At 43.4% G+C, this 23,762-nt stretch overlaps 1 protein-coding gene across 1 annotated transcript in view; it reads left to right on the plus strand.

The window, feature by feature from the left end:
- Nucleotides 1-5,912: 5,912 nt before the first annotated feature.
- DTD1 (D-aminoacyl-tRNA deacylase 1) overlaps nucleotides 5,913-23,762 on the plus strand; it is an 84,209-nt gene continuing 66,359 nt past the window's right edge. The window contains exons 1-4 of the mRNA XM_067564694.1: nucleotides 5,913-6,032; nucleotides 9,734-9,824; nucleotides 12,349-12,584; nucleotides 22,571-22,668. Coding sequence (XP_067420795.1) covers nucleotides 5,990-6,032; nucleotides 9,734-9,824; nucleotides 12,349-12,584; nucleotides 22,571-22,668 — 468 coding nt within the window. The 5' untranslated portion in view covers nucleotides 5,913-5,989. The remainder of the gene's footprint in view (nucleotides 6,033-9,733; nucleotides 9,825-12,348; nucleotides 12,585-22,570; nucleotides 22,669-23,762) is intronic.

Genomic DNA, 23,762 nt, shown 5'->3' on the forward strand with positions numbered 1-23,762 from the left:
GGTCACTTGATGACTTTAAGAGGCAGCAGGTTTAATACAAACAAGAGGAACTACATTTTCTGACAATGCGGAACTAACCGTAATGGCCAAAAGTATGAGTGGGTTCAAAGAAGAAGTAGATAAATTCATGGAAGATGGGTCCATCAATGGCTAATAGCCAAGATAGGCAGGGATGCAATCCCAATCTTGGTGTGACTCTAAAGGCTGGTTTACACTGCAGAGTTTTGTTGACAAAACAGTGGAGTTGTACACACTGAAATGGTTCTCCCACTGATATAACTCCCCTGCTATGCTGACATCATAAAACCACCTCCCTGACAGGTGTAGGGCGTATGTGGGTGTAGTTAGGGCAAGGCAGTGTCAGCGTAGGATAGTGCTTTCCTTACAGTGGCTGTTGGCTGTCATTCTTGTCAAGTTCACGGCTCTGCCCGAGCTGTGAAATTGACTAGGAAGCTGGGCACCTGGGGTCTAGGTGTCCTCTGCTCCCCTGGAGAGCAGAGCGGCTGGACCCCACTCCCGGCTGAGAGCAGGGTGAGAAGCTCAGGCAGCTGGACCCCCACTCCCTACAGCGAGGAGAGAAGCCCTGGATGACTTCCCCTGCTCCCAGCTGGGACAAGAAGTAAGGGCAGCTGGACTCTGGGTGGCTTCCCCCGGCTCCCGGGTGGCTGCGGGGCAGCTGGGCTGCCGGCAGCGCTGAAACAGCGGGAACTCAGCTCCCCACACCGCCCCTCTCAGGGCTACTACCAAGGAAGGTCACGTGAACATCAGCCACCGCAGTCATTGGCGCCCTGGGCCGGGGTGAGGGTGGGAGCGGAGCGGGGCGGGGCGGGGCGGGGCGGGGCTGCCTGCGGAGAGCCAGCCCCGTGGTGAGGCTACGGCCGCCCCGCCCCGTCGCAGCAGCCTGGCCAGGGCGCATGCGCCAGATCTGTGCTCCAGGAAGGATCTCCCACCCCACCCCCTGTCTGCGCGCGCGCGCGCTGCTCTCGCGCGTTGCCCTCGGCGGAGGCAGTCAGGTCGCTAGTTCCTTGCAGCCGATTGGTTAGCCAATAGGAGCGGGCCTTGCTGCTGGGTTACCGGGGAGTGTCTGACTCGGGTGCTCCTGGCCTGAGGGGGGTGGTCGGGCGGTTGGTCCGCGGGCGCGTGCGTGCGTGCGCGCGCGCGCGGCGGGCCAGACCCCGGCCAGCGCCATGGGCCGGCTGGACCCGGACCGGCTGATGCGCTGGTACGTGCGCAGTGCCGCCCTGTACGCCTTGGGCACCTGGGCCCTCTTTTGCGGCCTCGCCTACCCGTTCTGGTCGGAGAGGTTCCGCCGGCGGACGCTGCAGGTGTCGCCTGACGGTACGAGCCAGGCCCGCCCGGGGCCGAGCACAGCCGGGGGGGGGGCCCTTCTCCGGGCACGGCCCTGCATCTTGAGCCAGGGCTGCCCCTGCCCTGGCCTGCTCCCAAATTCCCAAGCCTGGCCTGGGGGGAGGAGGAGATGGACTGATCGCCTCCCGCTGGGCAGCCTGCGGCCTCCCTGCTCTCCCCTCAGGGTGACCTACAAAGGGCATGGGGTGAGAGGGGGAGCGTGCACCCATATCTTCCTGCGTGATGGTGTATAGAGAAGTCTTATGCTTCTGAAATAAAACTTTATTTTCCCTTTTCTTTTTAGCTTAGAAGTCTAGAAATGCTCAAGCTATGTAAAAACCCAGCACTGACACTTTTTTTTTTTTTGGTGGCAAGTCTCAGCCAAAAGAGCCAAAAGAGAGTGATCCTGGAGATGGAGCTTGTCACTCGTAGGGTCTGTCTACACTGGGCACACTTAAGGTGCTAAGAACCATTTGGTTCTCTCAACATGCTTGTAAAATGCTCCAGCCACCCACAAGAACTCCATGTGGCTTTACATGCATGCCAAATATTGTTAGGGTTAGTCTTGCTTTCAGTGGCCTTGTGTATACTGGGGATATGTGCCCAAAAATTCATCCTGGTTTTATAAGTGGTTGGTGGCTAGTGCAGACAAGGTCATTTGTCTTTAAGGATTAAACTTCATTGGTGCTGGTGTTTATCAGCGTTATGGCTTTATAGAGCAGTTCAGACTCCAGTATCAAACTGTCCCTCTCACATGCGCTAAGTGAAATCTAAAACAAAAATCGGTGCTTAAATTATTATTTCTAAAAATGTAATGTATTCCTTTCTGAATTTTGGGGAACAATAAAGTGAACCACTAAAAATGTAGTTGTTAAAGTGTCCTGATACAACTGTGTTGGTAGCCATAAGCAGGGGGGGAAAAAGAGTACTTAAAAATTGCTGTTTTTTCTTAAATTAGGTGAAGAAGGAAAATACCTGGACAGAAATGCAGTATGGATTACTCCTTTGACACCACTAGGCTACTTTGTCCTGCCAAAGTATGAATGGAATTATGTATTTCCTGAAGATCAGCGGCATAATGCTGCAAAACCAGTCACTGATCCTGGAAAGTAGGAATTTGATGTATGTATAAGAGAAATCTCTTGCATCAAGATGGCTTGCTTGGACATGAAAAGTCTTTAATTGAAGAGCAGTTTCATTCTATTTCAGTTTAAAAAAACCAAAACCACCACTTCTGTTCCTGAAAAAACAACCAAACAAAAAATTCCAGAATTATTTGCAAAGCCTAGTAAACATTTTCAACTCCGTTAAAAGCACTGTTTTCCCCAGAAACTGCCTTAGTGTTGAAATATTAAACAAGTTGTGAATTATTAAACTTCCTACAACTAAATCTGTACAGTTTGAAGTTTATTTTGAAGATATTGCACACCACATAGTGTCTACTAAATTAACCTGATTGCCTCTGTTAGAGCTTTACTTACAGCTAAAAGCTGTAGCTTTGATCAGGTAATAAAAAATAGCACACTGAGTCAACGTAGAGGTTGTCAATTTAGAGCACCAAATGCTTTTCCAGTAAAGTGAATTGTATTTTACTTACTTGGCTTTTGAGAGAGTTCTCGTGTTACTAACGTTGGAAAATAGGAATGGAAGTTAATACATAGAGGAACATACAAATTTAACTCTTAAAAACAAAATTAAGTGACTCAAGTGCACACCACTCTTTATGGGTAAACAACATCTGTTTCATCTCTTTTCCTAAAGGATTGGCGTTAAAGGTATAAATAGTGCCCAATATTAACTGCACTCTGGCCAATAGCTATGTCTAAGGCAATGGTTCCCAGCCTGTGGCCCGGGGGCCAAAAATGGTCTGCGGGGGCTTTCAAAGTGGCCTGTGGCTCCCCTCCCACTGACAGCAGAAGGGAGCCATTTCTTAAGGACCCAGACAGAGCACGTTTCTGTGGAGCTAAAAGACCAGTGCAGGCTATTTATTGCAGCCAAGGAGATCGGATATCAGTGCTCTCCTCCCCCTGGCTATAGCAGGGAGCACGGCAAAGCACTCCACCGAGGTCCCTAGGCGCTGGGGTCCCTGCTGGAGCCAGAGGGAGCGGAGCACTGATCTGTCCTCTGACTGTGGAAGGGAGCCACTGCCTAAGAACCCACGTGGCACGCACGGGGCTACAGGACGCGTGCGGTTTCCTTGCTGCAGCCAGGGAGACGGGAGATCAGCGAGGAAGCAGCCTCCTCACTGAACTCCTTCCATCTGGCTGCAGTGTGGGGTGGTCTCCTGGTAGAGACTGGTGGCCCTTCAGGGTTGTATAAATGAAATCTGTGGACCTCAAGCCAAAAAGGTTGGGAACCACTGGTCTAAAGCCTAAGCTTAGCCAAAAAACAAGGCCTCGGACCTTACAACTTCTCGTGGAAAAAGGCACAGGCCTTTCTTTTTTGTTTAACAAAGCTGAGATTCTGCTTTACTGGGTCCCAGGATGGCTTAGTTATCGATGGGCTTGAATTAGGATGGCCTATGGTAGCATAGTAACATTTTTTTTTGGGTGACATTTTGTATTCCAGAATCTGGACAAAGTCAAAGAAGACCATCCTGATTTCTCAGCGGGGAGGACCACTGTAAAGTTAGGCTGTGTACTTATCATCCTTAAAGTTCAGTGCTGTGCTGACCTTGAAAAGGCTCACCACCTTCTGCTCTGTCTTTAAAATCACCATTAGCATATACTGTCAAGCGGGTAAGCTAAAGGCCACAGGGAAGTGGCAGTAAAATGACTCTCAGGAATTTTGTGGTAAAAATGGTCATTTCTGTGGCAGAATAGGGGCAAGCACAGAGTGCTGTTTTATGTGGTCACTTGAGTGGTGTTACAACAGATGGGGAGGAAAACAAATCACAAAGCTAACACCAGGTTCTCAGCTGTTTATATATCCCTTACATTAAAAACAGCCAAGATCAGTGGCAGTCTTTCTGCTGACGGTCTGAGCACAGTCTGGTCTCTTGTCCATGGCCATCATAGCTATGAAGCAAGCTCCTCTCCCTGCCTTTGCACCTGAGCAAACAGCCTGACCTCATTTTCAGGGAAAACAGCAATATTTAGATTTGGGCCAATTCAGTTTACGCTCTATGTGTCATATAGTTTTTCCTTCAATTAATAACATCCCCAAACGTTACCTAGGTGAAGAGGGCCCTATTATGGATGCTAAAGGAGATACAGAATTTAAAGGTTTGAGGCCAGATCTTCAGAGGTATTCGGATGCCTAACTTCCATTGATTTCAATGGGATCCTGATTTTACAACTATTACTTTGGATTCAAAAGTTGCCATTTTCTGTGTTAATTTACACATTCACTCAAAGGCTATTGTTTAACCCTGACAGGATTTAAGGTGGCATTGTTTGTTAGCTGAATAACATTCCCCAGTAAGGTCTGTCTCTCTTAGAGTGAATAATTGGTTTCATAATGACCAGCAAAAACAATTATGCTTTTTATAATTATATCTAGAAAATGTGCTACAGGTAACAGAGTGAACAGTTCCCAGACCAACTCAGCAACAGATGTGTCAGTGCTTGCCACATCAGATTTAATATTTTGTGCTTCTCAAAAGAAAAGAGGATCCTTTGCACTGTTGAAGGACAACATGGAGTGGAAGACTTTCTAAAGGATTCTGTGATACCTGAATGCACCTGCAACCACCTGACACAACAGTAAGAGACCTGTGACACCTTAAAGACTAACACATTTATTTGGGCATAAGCTTTCGTGGGCAGAAACCCACTTCGTCAGATGTGAGTTTCTGCCCAAATAAATTTGTTAGCCTTTAAGGTGCCAGAGGACTCTCGCTGTTTTGCTAAAAACAGACTAACACGGCTACCCCTCTGGAACTCATCTGACAAACATTCCTAAAGCCTGAGACCACCGGACAGGAAATTATACACCACTCTATAGGACTCCCAGGAGAGCAGACACACAGGAGGATGGAGAATGATGAACAGAAAATACAGTCTTGTAACAAAATACTAGAGTTTGATGCCCTTCCCATGAAATGTTTGGTTTAGTGAGAGATGAATTATCTAACTTGAAAATACATGCGTTGATGTGCTAGAATATAATCCTGCAAAAGAACATATTTGTTTTTTTAAATTAATCAGAAGGCTTTTTAAAAAACATCTACACAAACTGATCAACTACTGGGCTTGACTCGAGTTGAGTAGGAGCAGTAGAGGTTGACCTGGTTTCCTATTATATTAGGAATTTCAGGCCAAAATTAAATGGTGGCTCTGAAGAGCTGGTACTCAGCAGATCAGAGGCCTGTCCCCTTCTATCCCTCTTTCTATAGGGACTCCCCCCCCCCCCTTCCCCGACTATCCATTCCCCCCCATGGGGAATGTCCCCCCACTCTATAGGGGCTGCCCCATTCCTCTCCCTCCAGCGGGGCAGACCTCACTCCCGCCCCCTGTGGCGCTGCCCTCCCCGCTGGGGTTGCCGGCCCGGCCAGGGGGGGCTCAGGCTGCTGCAGTGCTCGCTGGGCCCTGCAGGGGGAGGCCGCGGCCACCGATTCCCGGATCCCTTCCCTGCGCTCGCTGTCCCCGCCGCCGCCGATCCCCGGCCCAGCCCGGCTCCGCCCGCGGCCTCGCCCGGCACCATGAAGGCGATAATCCAGCGGGTCACCCAGGCCAGCGTGACAGGTCAGTGCCCGGCCCGACCGGGCCTTCGGCCTCCTGCTCCCCCCGGCTTTCGGCCTCCCTCCCGGCCTGGCTCGCAGGGATCTTCTCCTGCAGCCCGCTCCCCTCCCCGCACTTCTCTGCACCCCCGTCCTTCCTCCGCCCCCTGCACCCCCACACTCCCCCTGCACCCCCGTCCTTTCCCCCGCCCCGTGCACTCCTATATTCTCCCTACATCCGTGTCCTTTCTATCCACCCCTGCCCTTCCCAGTCTCTCCTGTGGGCTAGACTGTTTTCCACCAACCCCCTGCATCCCTACACGCTTCTCCCTGCACCCCCTCTCCTTCCTATCCACCCCTGCATCCCGTCTTCTTCTCATGCACCTATCAGCCCCTGCAGCCACTGTCCCACCCACGTGTTTCCCCAGCACCTGCCTGTCTACACACCTACTGACTTTCCCACCCACTGTGCTTTCCATCCACATACCTACAAATGCCTCCCCCGCCTTTCCATGCTGTTCCATCCCTGCACCCACCTATACATGCAGCCACCGTTCCTCCTGCCCCTGCACCCGCTATCTTACCCTCCTCCTGCACCCACTGGCCTTCTCCCTACCTACCCGTTCCCACATGCTCTCCTTACACCCCCATTCATCCCACCCACATACCCCCATCCCATGCTCCCACTCCCTTTTTGCATCTACCATCCATTTCACCCAACTGTTTCCCCCCCTCCCGTGCAGGCCCACCCACCTCTGTGTCTGCTCCCCTGCACCCACCTATTCCTGTTACTAAAGCTTGAACCAACCACTTGCCTGCGGCGAGGAGGAAGCTTTCCCGCATGAGCCCCATCCCCTTGTGCTGAGTCAAAGCTTTTATTAAAAATCTCCAAGATTTAAAAAAAAAAAAAAAAACCCTTCTAAATGAGAGTGTTCCCTTCCTGAGCTTGCAGCCAGCCGGCCTCAGTGTCTCTGCTGCTGCACAGTGCTGTGTTGAGTTGTGCCCCAATGAGAACAGACCAGGGCCCCCTCAGTTCTCTCTGCTGATGTTTAGGATCTTTGGATGGCAACGGACTCCCCAACAATAAAGTGCAGATCACGCTGTTTCAGTTGGGTAAATCTTAGCACAGCGGTGGAAGCAGGTGCTGTAGCTATTCAATGAGGAGAAGGACTTGAAGAAAAGGATGAGTGGTGGAGGGAGCAGTGGACTGGGACTTGTGAGTCCTGGGTTCTGTTCCCAGCTCTGCCCCTGGGTTGCTGGGTGACCTTGGGCAAGTCTTTTCACTTCTATGTGTCTCAGTTTTACCATCTGTAAAATGGGGCTAATGATTTGTGATTCCTTTGTATACTGCTTTGAGATCTACTGATGAAAAGCTCAATATGTATTATCATTATTCTTCCATTGCTTCATTTGGCTGGGCTCACCTTCTTGGAGCCTCCCAATGAAGTTTAAAGTTTTGTCACTGGTGTTTACTAAGATTGTTAAAAGGCCCCTTTCCAAGAAGGAACTGACTGATGTGTATTTCCAGCATGACTTTTATGTTTGATTTGACCTGCCCAGCTCGTAACTTGCTTCTTTCAGTTTGCAAACTCCAGAGTGCAGGTTGTCAGTCTGTGTGGTTCTATATGATGGAACTCCCTCTGCAAATTAATTATTTTTTGTTTACTTTTAGTCTTTAGTTGTTCAACACACTTCTGTCTTTTGTGTCTTTATTGTAATTCACTGATAAAGTGCTGCATAAATGAATTGCTATTATGATATTGCTGGATAAATTAATTTTGATAACATGGCTGTAGTTGCATGTTGATTAACTGTTGACTGTTATTGATTACAATGAGGCTTTGCTGATCTGCATCTGGCCAAGAGGTTGCAGTTGTCTCTTCTGGATGCAGCCCTTACCACTGCGTTCCATGCCTTTGTCACTTTTTGTTCTGTGTTTGTGCAGTCCCTATGACAATGCGGCACTGGTACGTGACTAGGGGTCCTAGGTGCTACCTCAGTACAAATAATAGTGCAATACGTTCAATTTGGGGCTTTTGTCTTAAATCCATCTGGAAGCTGGAGCAGGCAATCCATACAGCAGCCTACTTATTAAGCAAAGCACCTTGTGTTGAGCACACCACCAGTGCTTTGTGATCTGCGCTGATTACATGTTGGTTTGTGGATGCGATTTAAGGTGTTTGTTGGCTTTGACCTGAAGCGGCTTGGGATCTGCCTATGTGTGGGAAATGTAGTTGAGATCAGCAGAGGTGCATGAGCTGGGGACCCCTCAGTATAGATCAGAGGAGGCAGTGGACAAGATAGAGGTGAAGGCTCTTCATGGAGACTACAATTTGCTCCTTCCCAGCACTCATCTGAAATTGTCCAAATCTATTGACCTTCAAGGTGAGCTACACAGCCAATCGCTTTTTGAAGACTTTTGAGCAAGGATGTGCTGGAGGGTGAGGTTTTGTTCCTGAGTTCGACTCTGTTCTTTTGTGGTAGTTTATATTCTGGTTTGTGGGTTGGTTTTTTTTAGAAGTTGTATAAATCTAAATAAAATAATCCTAGCCATGGCCATGGGTTTTCATTAAAATCCCTTTTGCTCTCCCTCAGCCTATTACAGGGGGCCTACAGGGGCATATTTTATTTTAGATTGCATGAAACTGATATTTATTTTCAGGTGGTTGAGTAGAATTGGCCAATTTATACAAAGATCTGTTTTCATAGATAGATTCAAAGGCCAGAAGGGATCAGGGTGATCATCTAGTAGTCTGACCTTCTGCATAATAAGGCCGTAGGATGTCGCTGTATTAATTCCTCCTTCATGTTCAATAGCTGTGCTTGTATTAGAACATAACTTTTAGAAAAACACTCAAAAAGCTCAGCATGTTAACGTGAATGAGGCATGAACCCACATCTCCAGGGGAAATTGCAATCTCCCCGTAGACTGCTCAGCTAACATAGAGAACCCAGGTCTGCTTGGTCTCAATTTAGGGCTTTGTCCACTGCCCCGTAATTCTTGCAAATCATGTGAAGGACGTGAGCACTGAAAAACCAAAACATTCAAATGCAGCTCATTTTTTGCACCGTGGAAACTACAAAAAAAAAAATCTTTTAAAAATCTGTTGTTATTTTTAGGAACTTCTGCAATGCAGAAATCAGATGAGTTTATTGATTTCGTACACTTGGGTAAATGTTCAAAGAATATTTTTTCATGTTGTGAACCACGTGGCTCTCGGTGACTATAATGAGAATTGTAATGATAAAACTCGACATGAAATGTTTTGAAACACTGGAGCAAGCACATTGAGTGGCCAAATTGCCCCCTCATTTAGTAAATCAATTTCATGAGATGCAAGGGGCTAATATTTTGTAACTCCAAAAAAGGACCACCAAATATTGCCCTTAAACTGATGATAGAAATATAGGAAGTAAACATTTGGAATGCTAGTATGTTGTGTTTATGTGTTCTCATTTTTCTTACAGCATTGCAAGATGCTAAAATTACTGGTAAGGTAACTCTCCTTTTACAGAAATGACTTTCAGTCCTCTCTGTAAAATTGAGGTGGTGTACCTGAGTCAACATGCAGTAGACAGCTAGTTAGCTCTTTAAATTCAAGTTTAATAATACCAGTGATGTTTCCGGAAAGTGTTTAGTATGATCATTGTCTGTTGGAATTGATGTTTGCATGTGACATAAAACCAGACAGACTGAAATTAACACTTTTTTTTTTTGTCCTGCAGTGGGTGGGGAACAAATAAGTTCTATTGGACGAGGCATCTGTGTGTTGCTGGGTATTTCTTTGGAAGATACTCACAAAGAACTAGAACACATGTAAGTCATGACATGCATTGAGTGTTCCCTTATATTTCCTGTTTGTTCATATGCTACTAACTCCGAATCAGAAATCTCAGAACTATATTCAAAAAGTGTTCGCTGTAGGAAAACCCAAGCTTCTCCACGTTCTCTGTATTTACGTTACGCTTTGCTCGTGGACCTTCTAGTTATAGTTTCATTTCATTTTATGCAGCACTGGTGAAAAGTCCCCTAAAAACATTAACTAACAAACAAACAGAGCACTACATGTTTTTCCCAGAAAATAACCACCCGTTGGGTTTTTCTGGGTGTTTTCATTTTTTTAAATTTCTACTGTATGTCACTATAAACTGTTTACATTAACATACAACATATTTGAAAGTTTTTTTGATACGAGAAATTTTAGGCTCTCTTTTCAATCCGCACATGAGAAGTTTAGCACTTCTGAAAAGTTAAAAGGGATGTGACGAGACCCTAGAGATTCTTGTTAAGTCAAACAAGAAACAGTAAAAAAACAAAACAAAACAAAAAAACCCTAAAGAAATGTCTAGAGGGGGGAAGGAGAAGGGGAATGAAATGGGTGGTGTCATTGGTGATTAGAGAGAAGAGTGGAGACTGCGTGGAATCAACTGTCACTGGATGCTGGAGAGAGTAGTGAGTGGAGTTGTGAACTGTACAGGGCTTGATTTGCTAGAATGTAAAACTTCTAGAAGATGGGCAGGAAATTTGAATGTGTGTGTAAAGCTGGGCTACCTTATCTCACTTTTCCTATCTTCACAGCATGTTCAATTCACTAGGCCATTGTATCTCATACTTGCTTTAGTAAATGTGAAAGCTGGTGATCAGTACTGCACATGGGTGACTAGAAAGTAGTGATTACCAAACTCCGAGGGATGAATTTATCTGATTCAACATATATGAAGTTGAATAAAGAGGCAGGAAACAAATGGTTGAATGGACTGAACTATTAAAGAGAGAATTATTCTTAAATAAAATATATGGTCAAGAATTGCTAAGGGAAAAAATGACAGAAAACTGTTTTAACCCGATACTTCATGTGTCATTGAAGGAAACTTTATCTGTTGATCCTGCAAATGAGACAATTTCAATGCCATCATCATCAAAGTGTAGCAGTGATGATGATGATTTAAGCCCCTACTGCAGGCTTTCCAGTAGCCTTTAATCAGCAACTTGATTTAGGAGCAGTTTCTGTTTCTTTGATACCCAAAGATTATTGAACAGCAATATTTGACTACGCCATAAGAACAGCTGAAAGGCAAAGACTTACACTTGATGCTAACATCATCACCTTCAGAGTGGCACAAAATGATCACTTTAAAGTACTGACTGTGGTGTTTGGCCCTTGATGCACTACTCCGGACAAGTTTAAACTCACAGGACTCATTACTAAGTGCTGCAAGTGATAGAACAGAGGACAAGTTAAAGGAAGAACTTAAAAGAGTCAAGATTGATGTGACTGGAGTATTATTATTGATTGAACACTATGAACCAACAATGCATCCATACACAGGGGGCAATTGCGTGTCTGCTTACTACTATTGTTGGGCCCAGTTCTACCCCCTCAAATAAATCATTGTCCTCAATCAATTAATTTTGCTTCCAAATTATTTATCCCCAAATCACCAATTTGACTCCCCCAATAATTTTGCCCTCCGCTAACTCTATTGCCCTTTCCTGGACTTTCCTGGACTACTGCTGCTGCTGCTTTCCTGGACCCTCAGCCTTCCAGCTTGCCTGCTCTGCTCTCCCTGCTCCCTTTCTGTGCAAAGAACAGTACGCCCTGCTCCCTGTGCAAGGGGCAGCAGAGCTCAGGTTGTGTGGGTGACCTTGGTGTGGCCGTTTCCTGACTTTTGAGATCTTCATTTTCTAATCTAAACTTTCTTGTAATAAGTCTAATTTCTCAATGCATTGAGAGGATCATAGTTCTCAATGGCTGTTCACATTTTAAACAAGACAGTACAGTGAAAGGTAAGTTTTCAAAATCGGTGGTGTTCTTGTTGCACTCTCTGGCCTATTGTTTTTTCCCCATCCCAATCCCACATTCTGTTTCAGGATGTTTAAGAGAAGGCTTTTATACGAGTAGCAGGAAGAGCATGCAAGGGCTTTCATATCCTTTGGTTCTGTATGTGTGATCTCGATGTGACTTTCGGTTTTTAGGGGAAGGGATGAATGAATGGCTTGTAACTTTGACATTTGTGATCAAATAAATGTACATATATAATATAATATATATCTTGAAAACGAGAATCCTGTAGCACCTTAAAGACTAACAAATTTCTGCGATCTGACGAAGTGGGTTGCAGCCCACGAAAGCTTATGCCCGCAGAAATTTGTTAGTCTTTAAGGTGCTACAGGACTCCCGCTGTTTTTGCTGTATACAGACTAACACGGCTACCCCTCTGGAAATATATATCTTGTTACCTGTGCTTGCATGAACGCCTGTGTGCCATTCACCTCTGTTGACCTTACACGTGATCTGAGGTCCTACAAGTAGCCTTCATTGTTCTATTTCTTCTCACAGGGTTCGAAAGATTTTAAACTTGCGCGTGTTTGAAGACGAAAGTGGGAAACACTGGTCTAAAAGTGTGATGGATAAACAGTATGAGGTGCTTTGTGTCAGCCAGTTTACTCTTCAGTGCATCCTGAAAGGAAACAAACCAGACTATCACATGGCTATGCCTGCAGAGCAAGCAGAGTCTTTCTACAACAACTTCCTAGAACAACTTAAAAAAGCCTACAAACCAGAGCTTATTAAAGGTAAGGTAGACCCTAATATGTTGGGAAAAGGGGTACTAAGAAAAATGTTGTGGATGACCTTTGTCTTTCCCATTTAGGGTGGAATTGAGTCCTTTCTGGGGTTTGAGCCCCAGTCTTTAATGTGACCAGCAAAAGCTGCTTATATTGACTGCGCCCCAAGAGTTGTCATCTTCTCTTTGCTACATCATAATATTGATGCTTTGCTTCATAGACTGATGCCTCAATCTTTATTCCCACATGTGGCCATGCATAGTGCTAACCCAGGCAGCTAGACCAGACCAGAATCTTCTCTTCTCCTTAAGGTTTTTCTACTAGTCACGTTGAAAAAAATATATGCACTGTGTAGTGAACGTTATGACTTTCACTTTTTACCCCTTCATTTTTCACCACGTTACACGTTGATGGTGATAGTAGGATATATTATATGTTGCTGATACTAGGATCTAATCTAGTCAGTCTGTTCTCTGCTGCATTCATATTAACTAAACATCAGTCTTCTCTTCGCTAAAGGAAACACAGTGGGTCCCATTCTCTCTTGTGATTTGCCCTCTGTTCACTTTTTCTCTCTGGTTCCTGTGACCACTCTTTTAATTTGTATTGAATTTTTAATATAGCTGTATAGAAATAAGTGTATACAGAAAGAACCTTTGTATAAATATTGCTATCACTAGTAGGGTAGATTGAAGTGTAAAAATATAACTTGTATTGTAAAGGTCTGCTTTATCCTGGTTAAGAGGAGAGCAGAAAAATGGTAGACAGGGAAAGGTTTAAGGCTTAATCACCTGATTGACAGTATATGAATGATAATTATCTCAGATATCTGTGTATCATGAACACTTTCAAAAGAGATCGTGTCTGCTAGTGATGAAATCCCTTCCAAAAATGTCAGTCTCATATCAGCTTTCCAATGCCTTTTGTATACTATTTTTTTTTTGCACTTAATATGCTGATAATGATCTAAGTAATGTTATTCTGGTAGACCTTTCATTTTTGACACACAATATAGTAAACCTAAATCTGATTAAATTACAAAGTTTTTGCTTCCTGAAATTTTAAACTATAGCTTTCAGGCTTCTTCTTATCAGCCACAGTTATAGCCTAAATCACATATTTCCTTTTATGTGTGTGTCAAGTTATTACTAAGTAAGGGCCCATTTCTGCTCTGACAAAGTCAGTAACAAATCTCCCCTTGAAGTCAACAAGACCAGAATCTGGTCCGGTACGGACTTTGCTTAGTTGAATCATCATCTCTCAGTGAAATTAAACTGAAAACAAACATAACTTTGTTTCTCACCTAGAGAATGAAATACATACATTGGCATATCTAGCTTTGTTTTCTGGATTTGCGGAATCTTCTGTTTCAGTGAAGCGTTTTGTTATGAGAGTTCACAAGCACTTTGAGGCTTCTTAATTTTGACAGCAATATTTTAAATGCTCTCTCTTTCTCTCCCCCCACCAATCCCTCCCAGCAATATAATAGTTGAGCACTTGAAATAAAATAGCCATCACCACTCTCCCTTGAATGTCTGCTTTTACTTTAAAAATAGCTTTCATTTCTGCTCTTCCTTGCTGCAAAGGTAAGTTTAAAAATGTACCATTTCTAGAATAGTATTATTGATGATTTGGGAGTTGCTGTCCTCACTACCGTGCTAGATAATACACATTTCAAACTCGCTCGGCTACTAGAACTGTCTACTAATGTACATTTTCTGGAGGCTGGGCTAGTCTGTATCCTACTGAATCTAATTCTGAGGATGGATATTAAAACCTTCTCCCATAGTTTGTGGCTTACAGAGTGCCATGCCTTTCTGAAGCCTGGTAGTTTGGCTGATGGAGTTCACAAACTGTAATAATCTTGTTGAGCTGGAGCAGTTTAGCTGACAGAGCTTTCGTATTCAGTAGCCATATACCATTGGGACTTGTTGAGACCACCAGATCTTTGGCAAAGTTGTAATAACCAGTCTAGAACCTGATGGAGCATTCAACCATCCTGAAATCTGTACTGAAAAATTTCTAAAGTCAGCAGCCTACATTGCCAGAAATTATTCTGTGCACTAGATCTTATGAAGAAAAATGGAAGGGATGGTCTAGTGGTGAGAGAAATAGCCCAGGACACAGGTTCAGTTCACCTAAAATACTATGGAAATGGGGGAGGGGTCCAGATAATTACCTCAGATTTTGTCTACACTACAAAGTTAACTCATGTGATTGGACCAACTGTGTCCTCACTATTTTTGCACTCACCTGTCTGGGGGCATAGCCTGTGGTGCTTTGTGCTGAGATGCTCTAAGATTCTTTTTCAGTTAGTTGTATCTATTCCAGGAGAACTTGTCTGTCCTTTGGGAGGGAGGGAATTGTGGAAAGGGCATTGAAGGACTATCAGCTCTTGAGTGATTTAGCCTGCAGGTTACAGCCCAAATTAAACCAGACCTCAGGCTCTAACCCACATCCAGGTCAGAGGTCTTTGTGTGGACAGTAGGGGAGTTAAGGCTAAAACCTTGGTGAGAGCTTGGGTTTAACTGTGCAGTGCAAACATACTCATAGATAACTTTTATGAATAAAACAAATGTGAAGTTTCTAGGCCATGCTGTCAGAGAGATGTGTCCAAAGAATATTCTAAAAGCAAATTACCTGTTTTTTTAAAGTCTCTCATCTCAGAAATGGCTTGTTTGTTTCACCTTAAATACAGAAAAGGGGGAGAAAAAAATCTCTGGCTCTGGAGGTACCACACATACAAATCTCTAAAGAAATAGAATTTTTAAAAAATTGTTTTAAGAGGGGGATGATGTAAGCAAAAATGAACTTGTGATTTTAATTAAATTCTTATAGACTAATACCTATAAGCCTATTATATCAAAGAGAAAGCTGAAAGGTGTTTTGATCAATTGATAAGTATGTAGGCAGGGAGAAGGTATTTAATACTAGAGGGCTTCCCAATCTAACAGACACACGCGTACCAAGATCCAATGGCTGGAAGTTGACATAAACATCTATTTCCCTTCTAAATATTTTAATTTTTTTACAGGGAAGGAAATTAACCATTGGAACAGCTTACCAAGGGATGTAGTGCATTCTTCATAAGAATAGCCATACTGGGTGAGACCAGTGGTCCATCTAGCCCAATAGCCTGTCTTCTGACAGTGGCCAGTGCCATGACTTGGAGTCTGTGAATCCAGATTGCATGTTTTTCTAAAACAGTCAGTAGCTCAACTACAAGTTTTTGTGTTTGATGCAGGAATCACTATATATGGTCTGTGTTATGCAGGAGGTTAGGTTAGACAGTCATAATGGTTCCTTCTGGACTAAAAAAATCTTATGAATCTATAGAAAGTGCTTTTAAAAAATACTTACTGAGAGATTTCTCCATGTGGAATCTCAGTTGGGTACTCCAAGCACTAAGTCCCTCCCCCCAAATAATGTCTTGTGTCACTTTTGCTTGCTCAGAGTTCCATTTCTAACAGCTATCAGCCAGGAGAATTTCTGATCTGTGGCACTCAGTTGAACTACTGTATTATATTATCGGAAGGGCAGTCCTTGGAACGGATATAGCATATCTGAGAATTCACTCCCCCTTTTGCTGACGTCAAGAAATGTATCTACTTTCCTTCTTCTCAAACTGCACATGCTTTAAAGATGTAATATGGCATATTCTGGATAAGAGGAGGGCAGTGAATATGTTCTATTAGGCTATCCAAGACAATATAGTCCAACTCCCTTTCGTTCTTTACCATCTTGCCATCAAGGACAACAAAACATTGACTACAAGATGGCTTGGAGCATGCAATGGAGAAATGCATAGAGCAAGATACCTTTTGTTGTCAATGACTATCAAGGACCCACATGATTTAAAAGCATGGCGACCATTCGAACAGACAAATCTTACACACTGGATAAGGTAGCTCCTATATTCGGTTACTAAATGGAAATAGTTAAACTGGGTACTGCTGATTCATCCTAGGATGAATTTCATTTCTTGACATATCCCACTGTCCGATATGAATAGGGAAGAGAATGAGGAAATGTAGAGTGACCTGATAACTTTCTTTCTTCGACTGTTTATACCATTCATGTTCTTTTCTTGCCCCATCCTAGAGAAAAGCAGTCCTCTATACCTAATTTAAAAAAAAAAAAAAAAGTTTAAAGTACGGGGCTCTCGTAGAAATGATCTTCAAGTTAATTACATTTTGTAACAAGAGAATCTAGTATTTTGCATCTTTGGAGGACTTCATTTCTAGGATTGGGTTTTGTCAGGGGGCAGTGGGCCAAGGGGGCCAATGACAATTTGGCTTTGATTTGGCTGAGTTATAAGGGTTTCATGCACGTGCACTGGCTTTGAAGACTGTCTTTTTTGTTTTGCTGTCTACCAGCTCTCTATTGGCTTTGCACCTGGAATTTCATTTTTTAATGTGTAGATATGTGTGGAATATGATTTTTGAGGGGCATCGTGTTGAGCCGGAGTGGCTCTTGCTTCATGGACTGTAGAAGCTGTACAGTGTATAGTGACTGAAATAGGGGACAAAATAGTATGTGATCATGTACTTAGATCATATCAAATGCATGTAGATAAGCAAGCATTACTCAAGGGTGCCATCTTCATACTTTTAAGTGCTTCCCTTTGAAATTATAATGTTCTTCTAACACAGTGTTTTTGAATGGACTAGATATGAACTTGAGGTTATTTACAGCAGGAGCCAAAAGGCTGTAAAGACCACATCTTCAGTACATTGCTTCTGCTTTTTAAAATGGTATCACATGTATTTCCCAGTTGACTTCCAGCGATGAAGTCAACATTCTTGTTTTGAAGAAACTTGTAAATGTAGAGGTAGGTTTTGATATTTTGTGTCTTTTGCTCATTCTGCCTGAGGAATAGATGACTGACTGTCTGGAAAGCCAAAGGATAAGTATGGTAAATAAAAGAAAAAAGGGATTTTGCTACTAGTGCAGAGCTCCCTTTCGTCTGTGCATATGTGAGAGATACTTGTTTTGTACTTAAGGTAGACTTTGACTCTTCTCTATCAGAAAATGGAAGGAACCCTTGTATCTCCGACATACAAGCCAGTTAGCTATGCATACTGATTCTCCTGCCCTTGTGGCAGCTGTTAATGTCACCAGCATTACTTCTGAAATGATGCAAGCATGTACTTCCTTGGAAGGACACACAAGCAAGAAGAAAAATCACTTCCTCATTTCTGCTAAACCAAGTGCTCCTATCTAAGTCCCTTGTTATCTCGTCAGCTATCTCACTGGGCAGACCTGAGAGCACAAGGGAAGCTAGGGACTGCCTCCACAACTCCCCATACCTTCATTCCTGGTGCAGCCCCAAAGTGCAAAGGTGGATTATGATGACTTTGAGCAGACAAGCTTCCCCACTAGCTGCTGCCCCTCCACAGCTAGCCACAGTCAGGATTACTCCCAGGAATATCATGGTACTTCACAACACTTCAGAAGACTGAGGAAGTTCACTCCCTCTGAAAGGTCTTGTCCAAGAAATAGCACTTAGAATATCATATGTCTCTGCGTCTCCTATGGAAAGTACTGGGGCACACAGGAAGTTCACCAAAAAGTATAAAAGGATATCCAGGAAGCATCCCAGGGATTTGTACTCTTCCACAGAACCCTATCCTTCCCTGCCTCATTAAATGAAGAAAGAGGAATTCATCTGTATCAGAACTCAAGAAGTCACATGCAGGGTCACAGAACAGTCTATTCTCCACAGGTTGAAAAGCTCTCCCACCGACATAGTGCCGTCCGCACTGGCACTTAGGTTGGTGGATTGTTCACACCTCTGAGCAGCGGACGTTATACTGAAGTAAGCTCTCTTGTAGACCAAGCCTTAATGTATAAGTAGCCACAGCATTAGCAGCAAATGTTTCCATTTTAAGATGCTGTTTTCAGTAGCTCTTACCTTTTTGAATTCTGTTTATCTTTTGAGCTGAATTTCTGCAAGCCTGGCTTCTGCCTGAGGTGAATTTTGTGTGAGTCAAAACAATTCAACCAATTTTAAGCATGGGAGTATAATTCCGGTGCCATCTATGCAGTATGGGAGTATGTAATATACAAATAATCACCTTTTTTGGGTACAAGTTCATCCAGACTTTATAGTCACTTCCTGGGGAAGCTATGTAACAGGTAGCCACTCTGCATACTTTTTTAGACATTGGTGTAGAGAGACCATCCCTGCTAGCCTATGTGAAGATGTGTAATGCTAGAGTTCCAGATTTAATGAGTTTATCAGAAACAGGAACCTCTCCCTTTGAGTGGGAACCAAACCTGTAAGATGTACTGCGCCAGAATCAATATAAAATCAAAGAGATTTTCCCATAAATATTTGAATAGGTATTTAAACTTTAGGTCTGTGGACATGGCTGTTGGTTAACCATTGTTAAATTCAGTGTTCTAAAACTTATTTTTCAGCTATGAATCATTTCTAATAGTCCCAGAAAACATTTGTCCATGTGATTCACCGGCAAACCTCTGGGCCACAAATATAGAAAAACTACCTGGGTTTTCTCAGTGGGTTCTAATCTGTTGTGGGTGGCAAAGAGTTTGAGAAATGTGCAAAAGAATTATAATGACTGTGGCTTTTTTATTGCTCTGACGTCATCTCTCTGTGGGACCTCTTTCATGTTCCAGTCTCCTGCAAGTTTGTAAATTGAGAAAGAGGCAGTACAAGGGAGATCAGGTCTGTTTTTTCACTTGCTTGGTAGCACTTTAGTCTCATAAATTGTGTTTTATTTTCCATTATTACTTGGTATTTTTGGTGCATAGCTAGTTAGCAATTGAGAATAGAATGGCATTTCCCCAGGATAGTGAATATTTCATGGTATCTTTATTTGAACAGAAAAATAAGATTTGTCATAGCTTTTTTTAAAGCAATAACTCTTCGTAATTGTCAATCCTTAGGGAAATCATTAGAGGGTTTTTATTGCAAAGAATCTTTTTGCTTTGTGTTTTGGAACTTTGTGAATTTTAGTCACCAAAGAGCAGCAGTGCATTATTACATCTTTGTTATCAGAAAGAAGCTAGCAGCTTTGGTGCTTATCTGGTTCCCGTTCAAAGCAAGTTGGTCCCATCTGTGTGGAAATACTTGGTCAAGTCCTGCTCTTCAGTTCGGAGCCCAAGCAAAGGACTTTTCACTGGGGAAGAATGTGAGGAGTTTGGAGGGAGGGTGAGTGCAATCTTCAGCCTCTTGGCCTGCAGGGAGGGTGTGGAGCACTGTGTAGGCCGGCTTCAGCCACTGCTACGGAATGTGCTTTCATGGCAGTTGTGTTCTGCAGACCCTCTCCTCCCAGGCACACACAAGGTTATGCTGCAGTGGACGTTCTGTGGCCAAACTCAGGCCACTCCCCTGGTTCATGCACAACCCCTTGTACTTTCTTGGAGGGCTATTTTGGAGCTTGGATCTACATGACACAGGGCCATGTGGTACCCCTGGCTGGGCTGTTGTGGTGTGGCCTACTGAGCAACAGAAACATGGCATTTCTGCTGAGATTCAGACCGTACATGCCTGCAATGGGCAGGTCAGGATTCGGCTCTTTATTCATAGCCCAGCTCAGCTTTCTCTGGCTAACAGAAAACGCTCTAATAACGATTAAAAGCTTATTCATAGCATTTCTGCAGGTATATTATGCAGTCAGAAATGGGACTCTTCTGCATAACCTCCGTTGTCTGCTAACGTATGCGGTGTCTGATATATTAGATGTGGCTATATGCACCCCTGTGCTGGGAACACTAATCCAAGGTCAGGGGAATTATTTTCCCCCTGTTTTTTTTTTTTTAACAGCTTTGCTTTGGACAATGGAAGAAGTCTTTGTGCTTGGGTAGCTTTAATTAATTTTAGTCTGTAATTTTGAGGATGCACCTGCTGATAATCAGAAGTTCTATCAGAGGCTGTCTTATGCTGCATGCACAAAAACTTGGAGGAGCAAATTTGAAGATGTGGCCATTTCCTATCTACTGAAAATCCTTTTCAAGCATTCAAAATAGCACAATGTTTTTGCCACTGTACAAATGTTCTTCACCGGAACAATTAAACTCCATCAGTGATCTGTCCTAGCCTAAGGGTGTACTGAGTTACTTAAGGGGTTCCCAGGCACCCCTGTTCAATGGTAAAGGAGCCTCTGGGTAACTGCGACTCTCCGTCTGTCTGGTACCCTTTTCCCTCTCCCATTACAAAGTTTTTTTCTCCTCTGTGTTGCCACCTGCTGTCTGTAAGGCAGGACAAAAAAAGAGACTGAAACTCATGCATCTGGAGTGGGTGGTGGGAGAGGGAATGTGTTGGGGCTAGTAGCCTAGCAGTGTCAACCACGCTGGAAGGAGGGGAGACAAGGCGAGCACTGGGGGCTTGGGGAGAAACTCGGGATGGAAGAAGCTGAAGAAATATAAAGATCTGCAGGAGAAATAAAGGAAGGATGAGACGGAAGAGGAACAGGCAGAAAAGGCCAGGCAAAAATGCGTACAGGAAAAAAAGCTGAGATTGTAGCAACTATTTCAAGACCAAGTTTGATGGGAAATGGAGTGCCCAGGCACCAATCCATGGTGAAGTGAACACCCCAGGAAAAGATGCTGGGAACCCCTGCTGCGAAACGTTATTAGAACATTGTACTGTGCCCTTCTCCCCTCCCTCCAAAAAGCTGTTGGAGGTAATTCATTGTTGAGGCTTATTCAAGCACCTTGGCTCAATGTCCCCACCCTAATGTCAACCTAATGTCACAACCCTTTTTACATCCCCCACCACCCTCCCTGCCTCCTATACGTTTCCAGTATGAGCGATGAACCATCATCTACCCACCCCATAAAGCCTATATGCCAGCCTTCATTTTAGCTGCTTGTTATGGCCAAATACTGTGTTTGTGCCTCTTATCCTCCAAATACAGACCAGAAACACGGCCCTTGGCCACCCTGACTTCCACTTGCGATTTTGAAAAACAAAAACACATGCTGCATCTTTATTATTCTTCTGCAGTGTGGAAAGAGCATTATCACTTGTCTGCCATTCTAGCGTGAACCTAAGAGTCCAGTCTACCTGTCCAGCTTCTCTTTAAGTATTGGAAGCTCCATAATACTTTCAACGTTCACCTAGCTTTGTGAATAGCAGATCACATCTATCATAACCGTGTCCCTTCCTTGTCCCACTTCACTCTGTGCATCTGTCAGAGGCCACTGACTTCAGAGAGCCCCCATTTCCCAAAACAGGCTATAGTTATTATTTATTGTGTTGCCGTAGTGCCTTGAAACCTTAGTCATTGACCAGAACCCCATTGCGCTAGGTGCTGTACAAACAAAGAACAAAAAAATGCTCCCTTTCCCAAATAGTATTATATTACATTTTTATTTGATGAAATCAAATGAAAATGCAATACACTGTCAAATGTAGGAAAAACCTGTGCAGTAAATATATCCACAAGATAACATTTCAATGATTTAAAAAAATTCTATAGTAGTAATGATAAACATATTTCTAGGCAGGTACATGTGAGCACGATTAAACTTTTTTGCAAAACCTATGATGAATAGCTTAGCTTTCAAATAAGAAGAGATGAACTGCCATATCAGATCAGACCACAGGTCCATCTAGTTCCGTGTCTTGCCACCAACAGTAGTCTGTACTTTCAGAAGAAGGTTCTTAAAAAAAACCTGTAATGGACAATTATGGACTAGTCCATAGGGGAGGTATCTTCCTAGCCCCTATCAGTGGTTGGTTTATGTGCTAAAGCATGAGTGTTTATGGTTTTTATCAGCATTTTTATTTCTGCTTAATTTATTTATAAGCATTTCATTCTTTGACGGATTCCTAGTGCACTGCTGGGTGCTCTGTACTCTTGAAAGACAGGCCATTTATTTAGGCCCCTACATACAAGTATAAAGGCCTAACTTTAACCAGCCATTAAAAAAAAAATCTTAACCACACTTTTTTCAGTAGTGGGATTCCTCAGCATGCAACATTCTTTAAAGAGTCCTGGGAAATCTCTTATTTTTTTTTCCAGATGGCAAATTTGGAGCCTACATGCAGGTAAACATTCAGAATGACGGTCCTGTGACTATAGAACTGGCATCCCCTGCTACTACTGTTGACCCGAAGCAGGTAAGCCCTCAGAACTGTCTAATTCAGAGAGAGGGGAAACGCTTATACCATTCTCAGGATGGCCATGTCCTACTGACATTTGGCTGGCTGCTTGGTGCTTTACTTTGTTCTGAGGAAGGATTTCTACTATTGCACAGTGCAGTTTACTTTTGTCATAAGGGCTTAATGCTTCTGAATTGCCCCTGCAAAGTTAAATAATTTTTCTTCAGATCCGTGGCTTCTTGAAAGCTGCCTAACGTCTTGCTAAAGGTCACATATGTGTCATGCGGAGCAGAATTTATAGTGTATATTATTCATCATGAAGGCTGCCTTTTAATCATGAGTCATAGACTGTTATTTTAATGTGTTTGGTTTTTTACAATCAAGACTTTTGACGTTTTGGGGCTATTGTACGTGGGTGGGTGCACAGGGTACTCAACAGGACACCAATTTTTCTGAGAAACTAGAGTGCTGTTAGATTAAACCGTGAGCGGCATGGGAGGCTAATGAGAAGTAGGGGAAACTTGCTGAGATGCATTGGATCAGACTAGAGCAGTGGCTCTCAACCTTTCCAGACTACTGTACCGCTTTCAGGAGTCTGATTTGTCTTGCATACCCCCAAGTTACACCTCACTTAAAAACTACTTGCTTACAAAATCACACATAAAGATACAAAAGTGTCACAGCACACTAGTACTGAAAAATTTCTTGCTTTCTCATTTTTACCATATAATTATAAAATAAATCAATTGGAATAGAAATTTGTGCTTTCATTTCAGTGTGGAGTATATAGAGCCATATAAAAAAGTCATTGTCTGTATAAAATTTTAGTTTGTACTGACTCCGCCAGTGCTTTTTATGTAGCCTGTTGTAAAACTAGGTGTACCCCCAGGTGTACACATATCCCTGGTTGAGAACCACTGGACTAGAGAATGCTGAGAATTTAATTCCTCTGGGGGGTGATGAGGTTTCTCCATCCTCGAGTGCAAAAATAATTATTTGTAGAGTTAGGTTGGGTTTTTCAGTTTCATTCTAGAATGGCAAGTATTATTGCATATTCATAGTGATCCTCTGTTACCGTGGAACTGACATGGTCTAACATGTCTGGAATACTA

The sequence above is a fragment of the Emydura macquarii genome, unplaced genomic scaffold, assembly GCF_026122565.2.
Source record: "Emydura macquarii macquarii isolate MOO-44397 ecotype Brisbane River unplaced genomic scaffold, CSIRO-AGI_Emac_v2 contig_2676, whole genome shotgun sequence".
In the NCBI taxonomy this organism is placed as follows: Eukaryota; Metazoa; Chordata; order Testudines; family Chelidae; genus Emydura; species Emydura macquarii.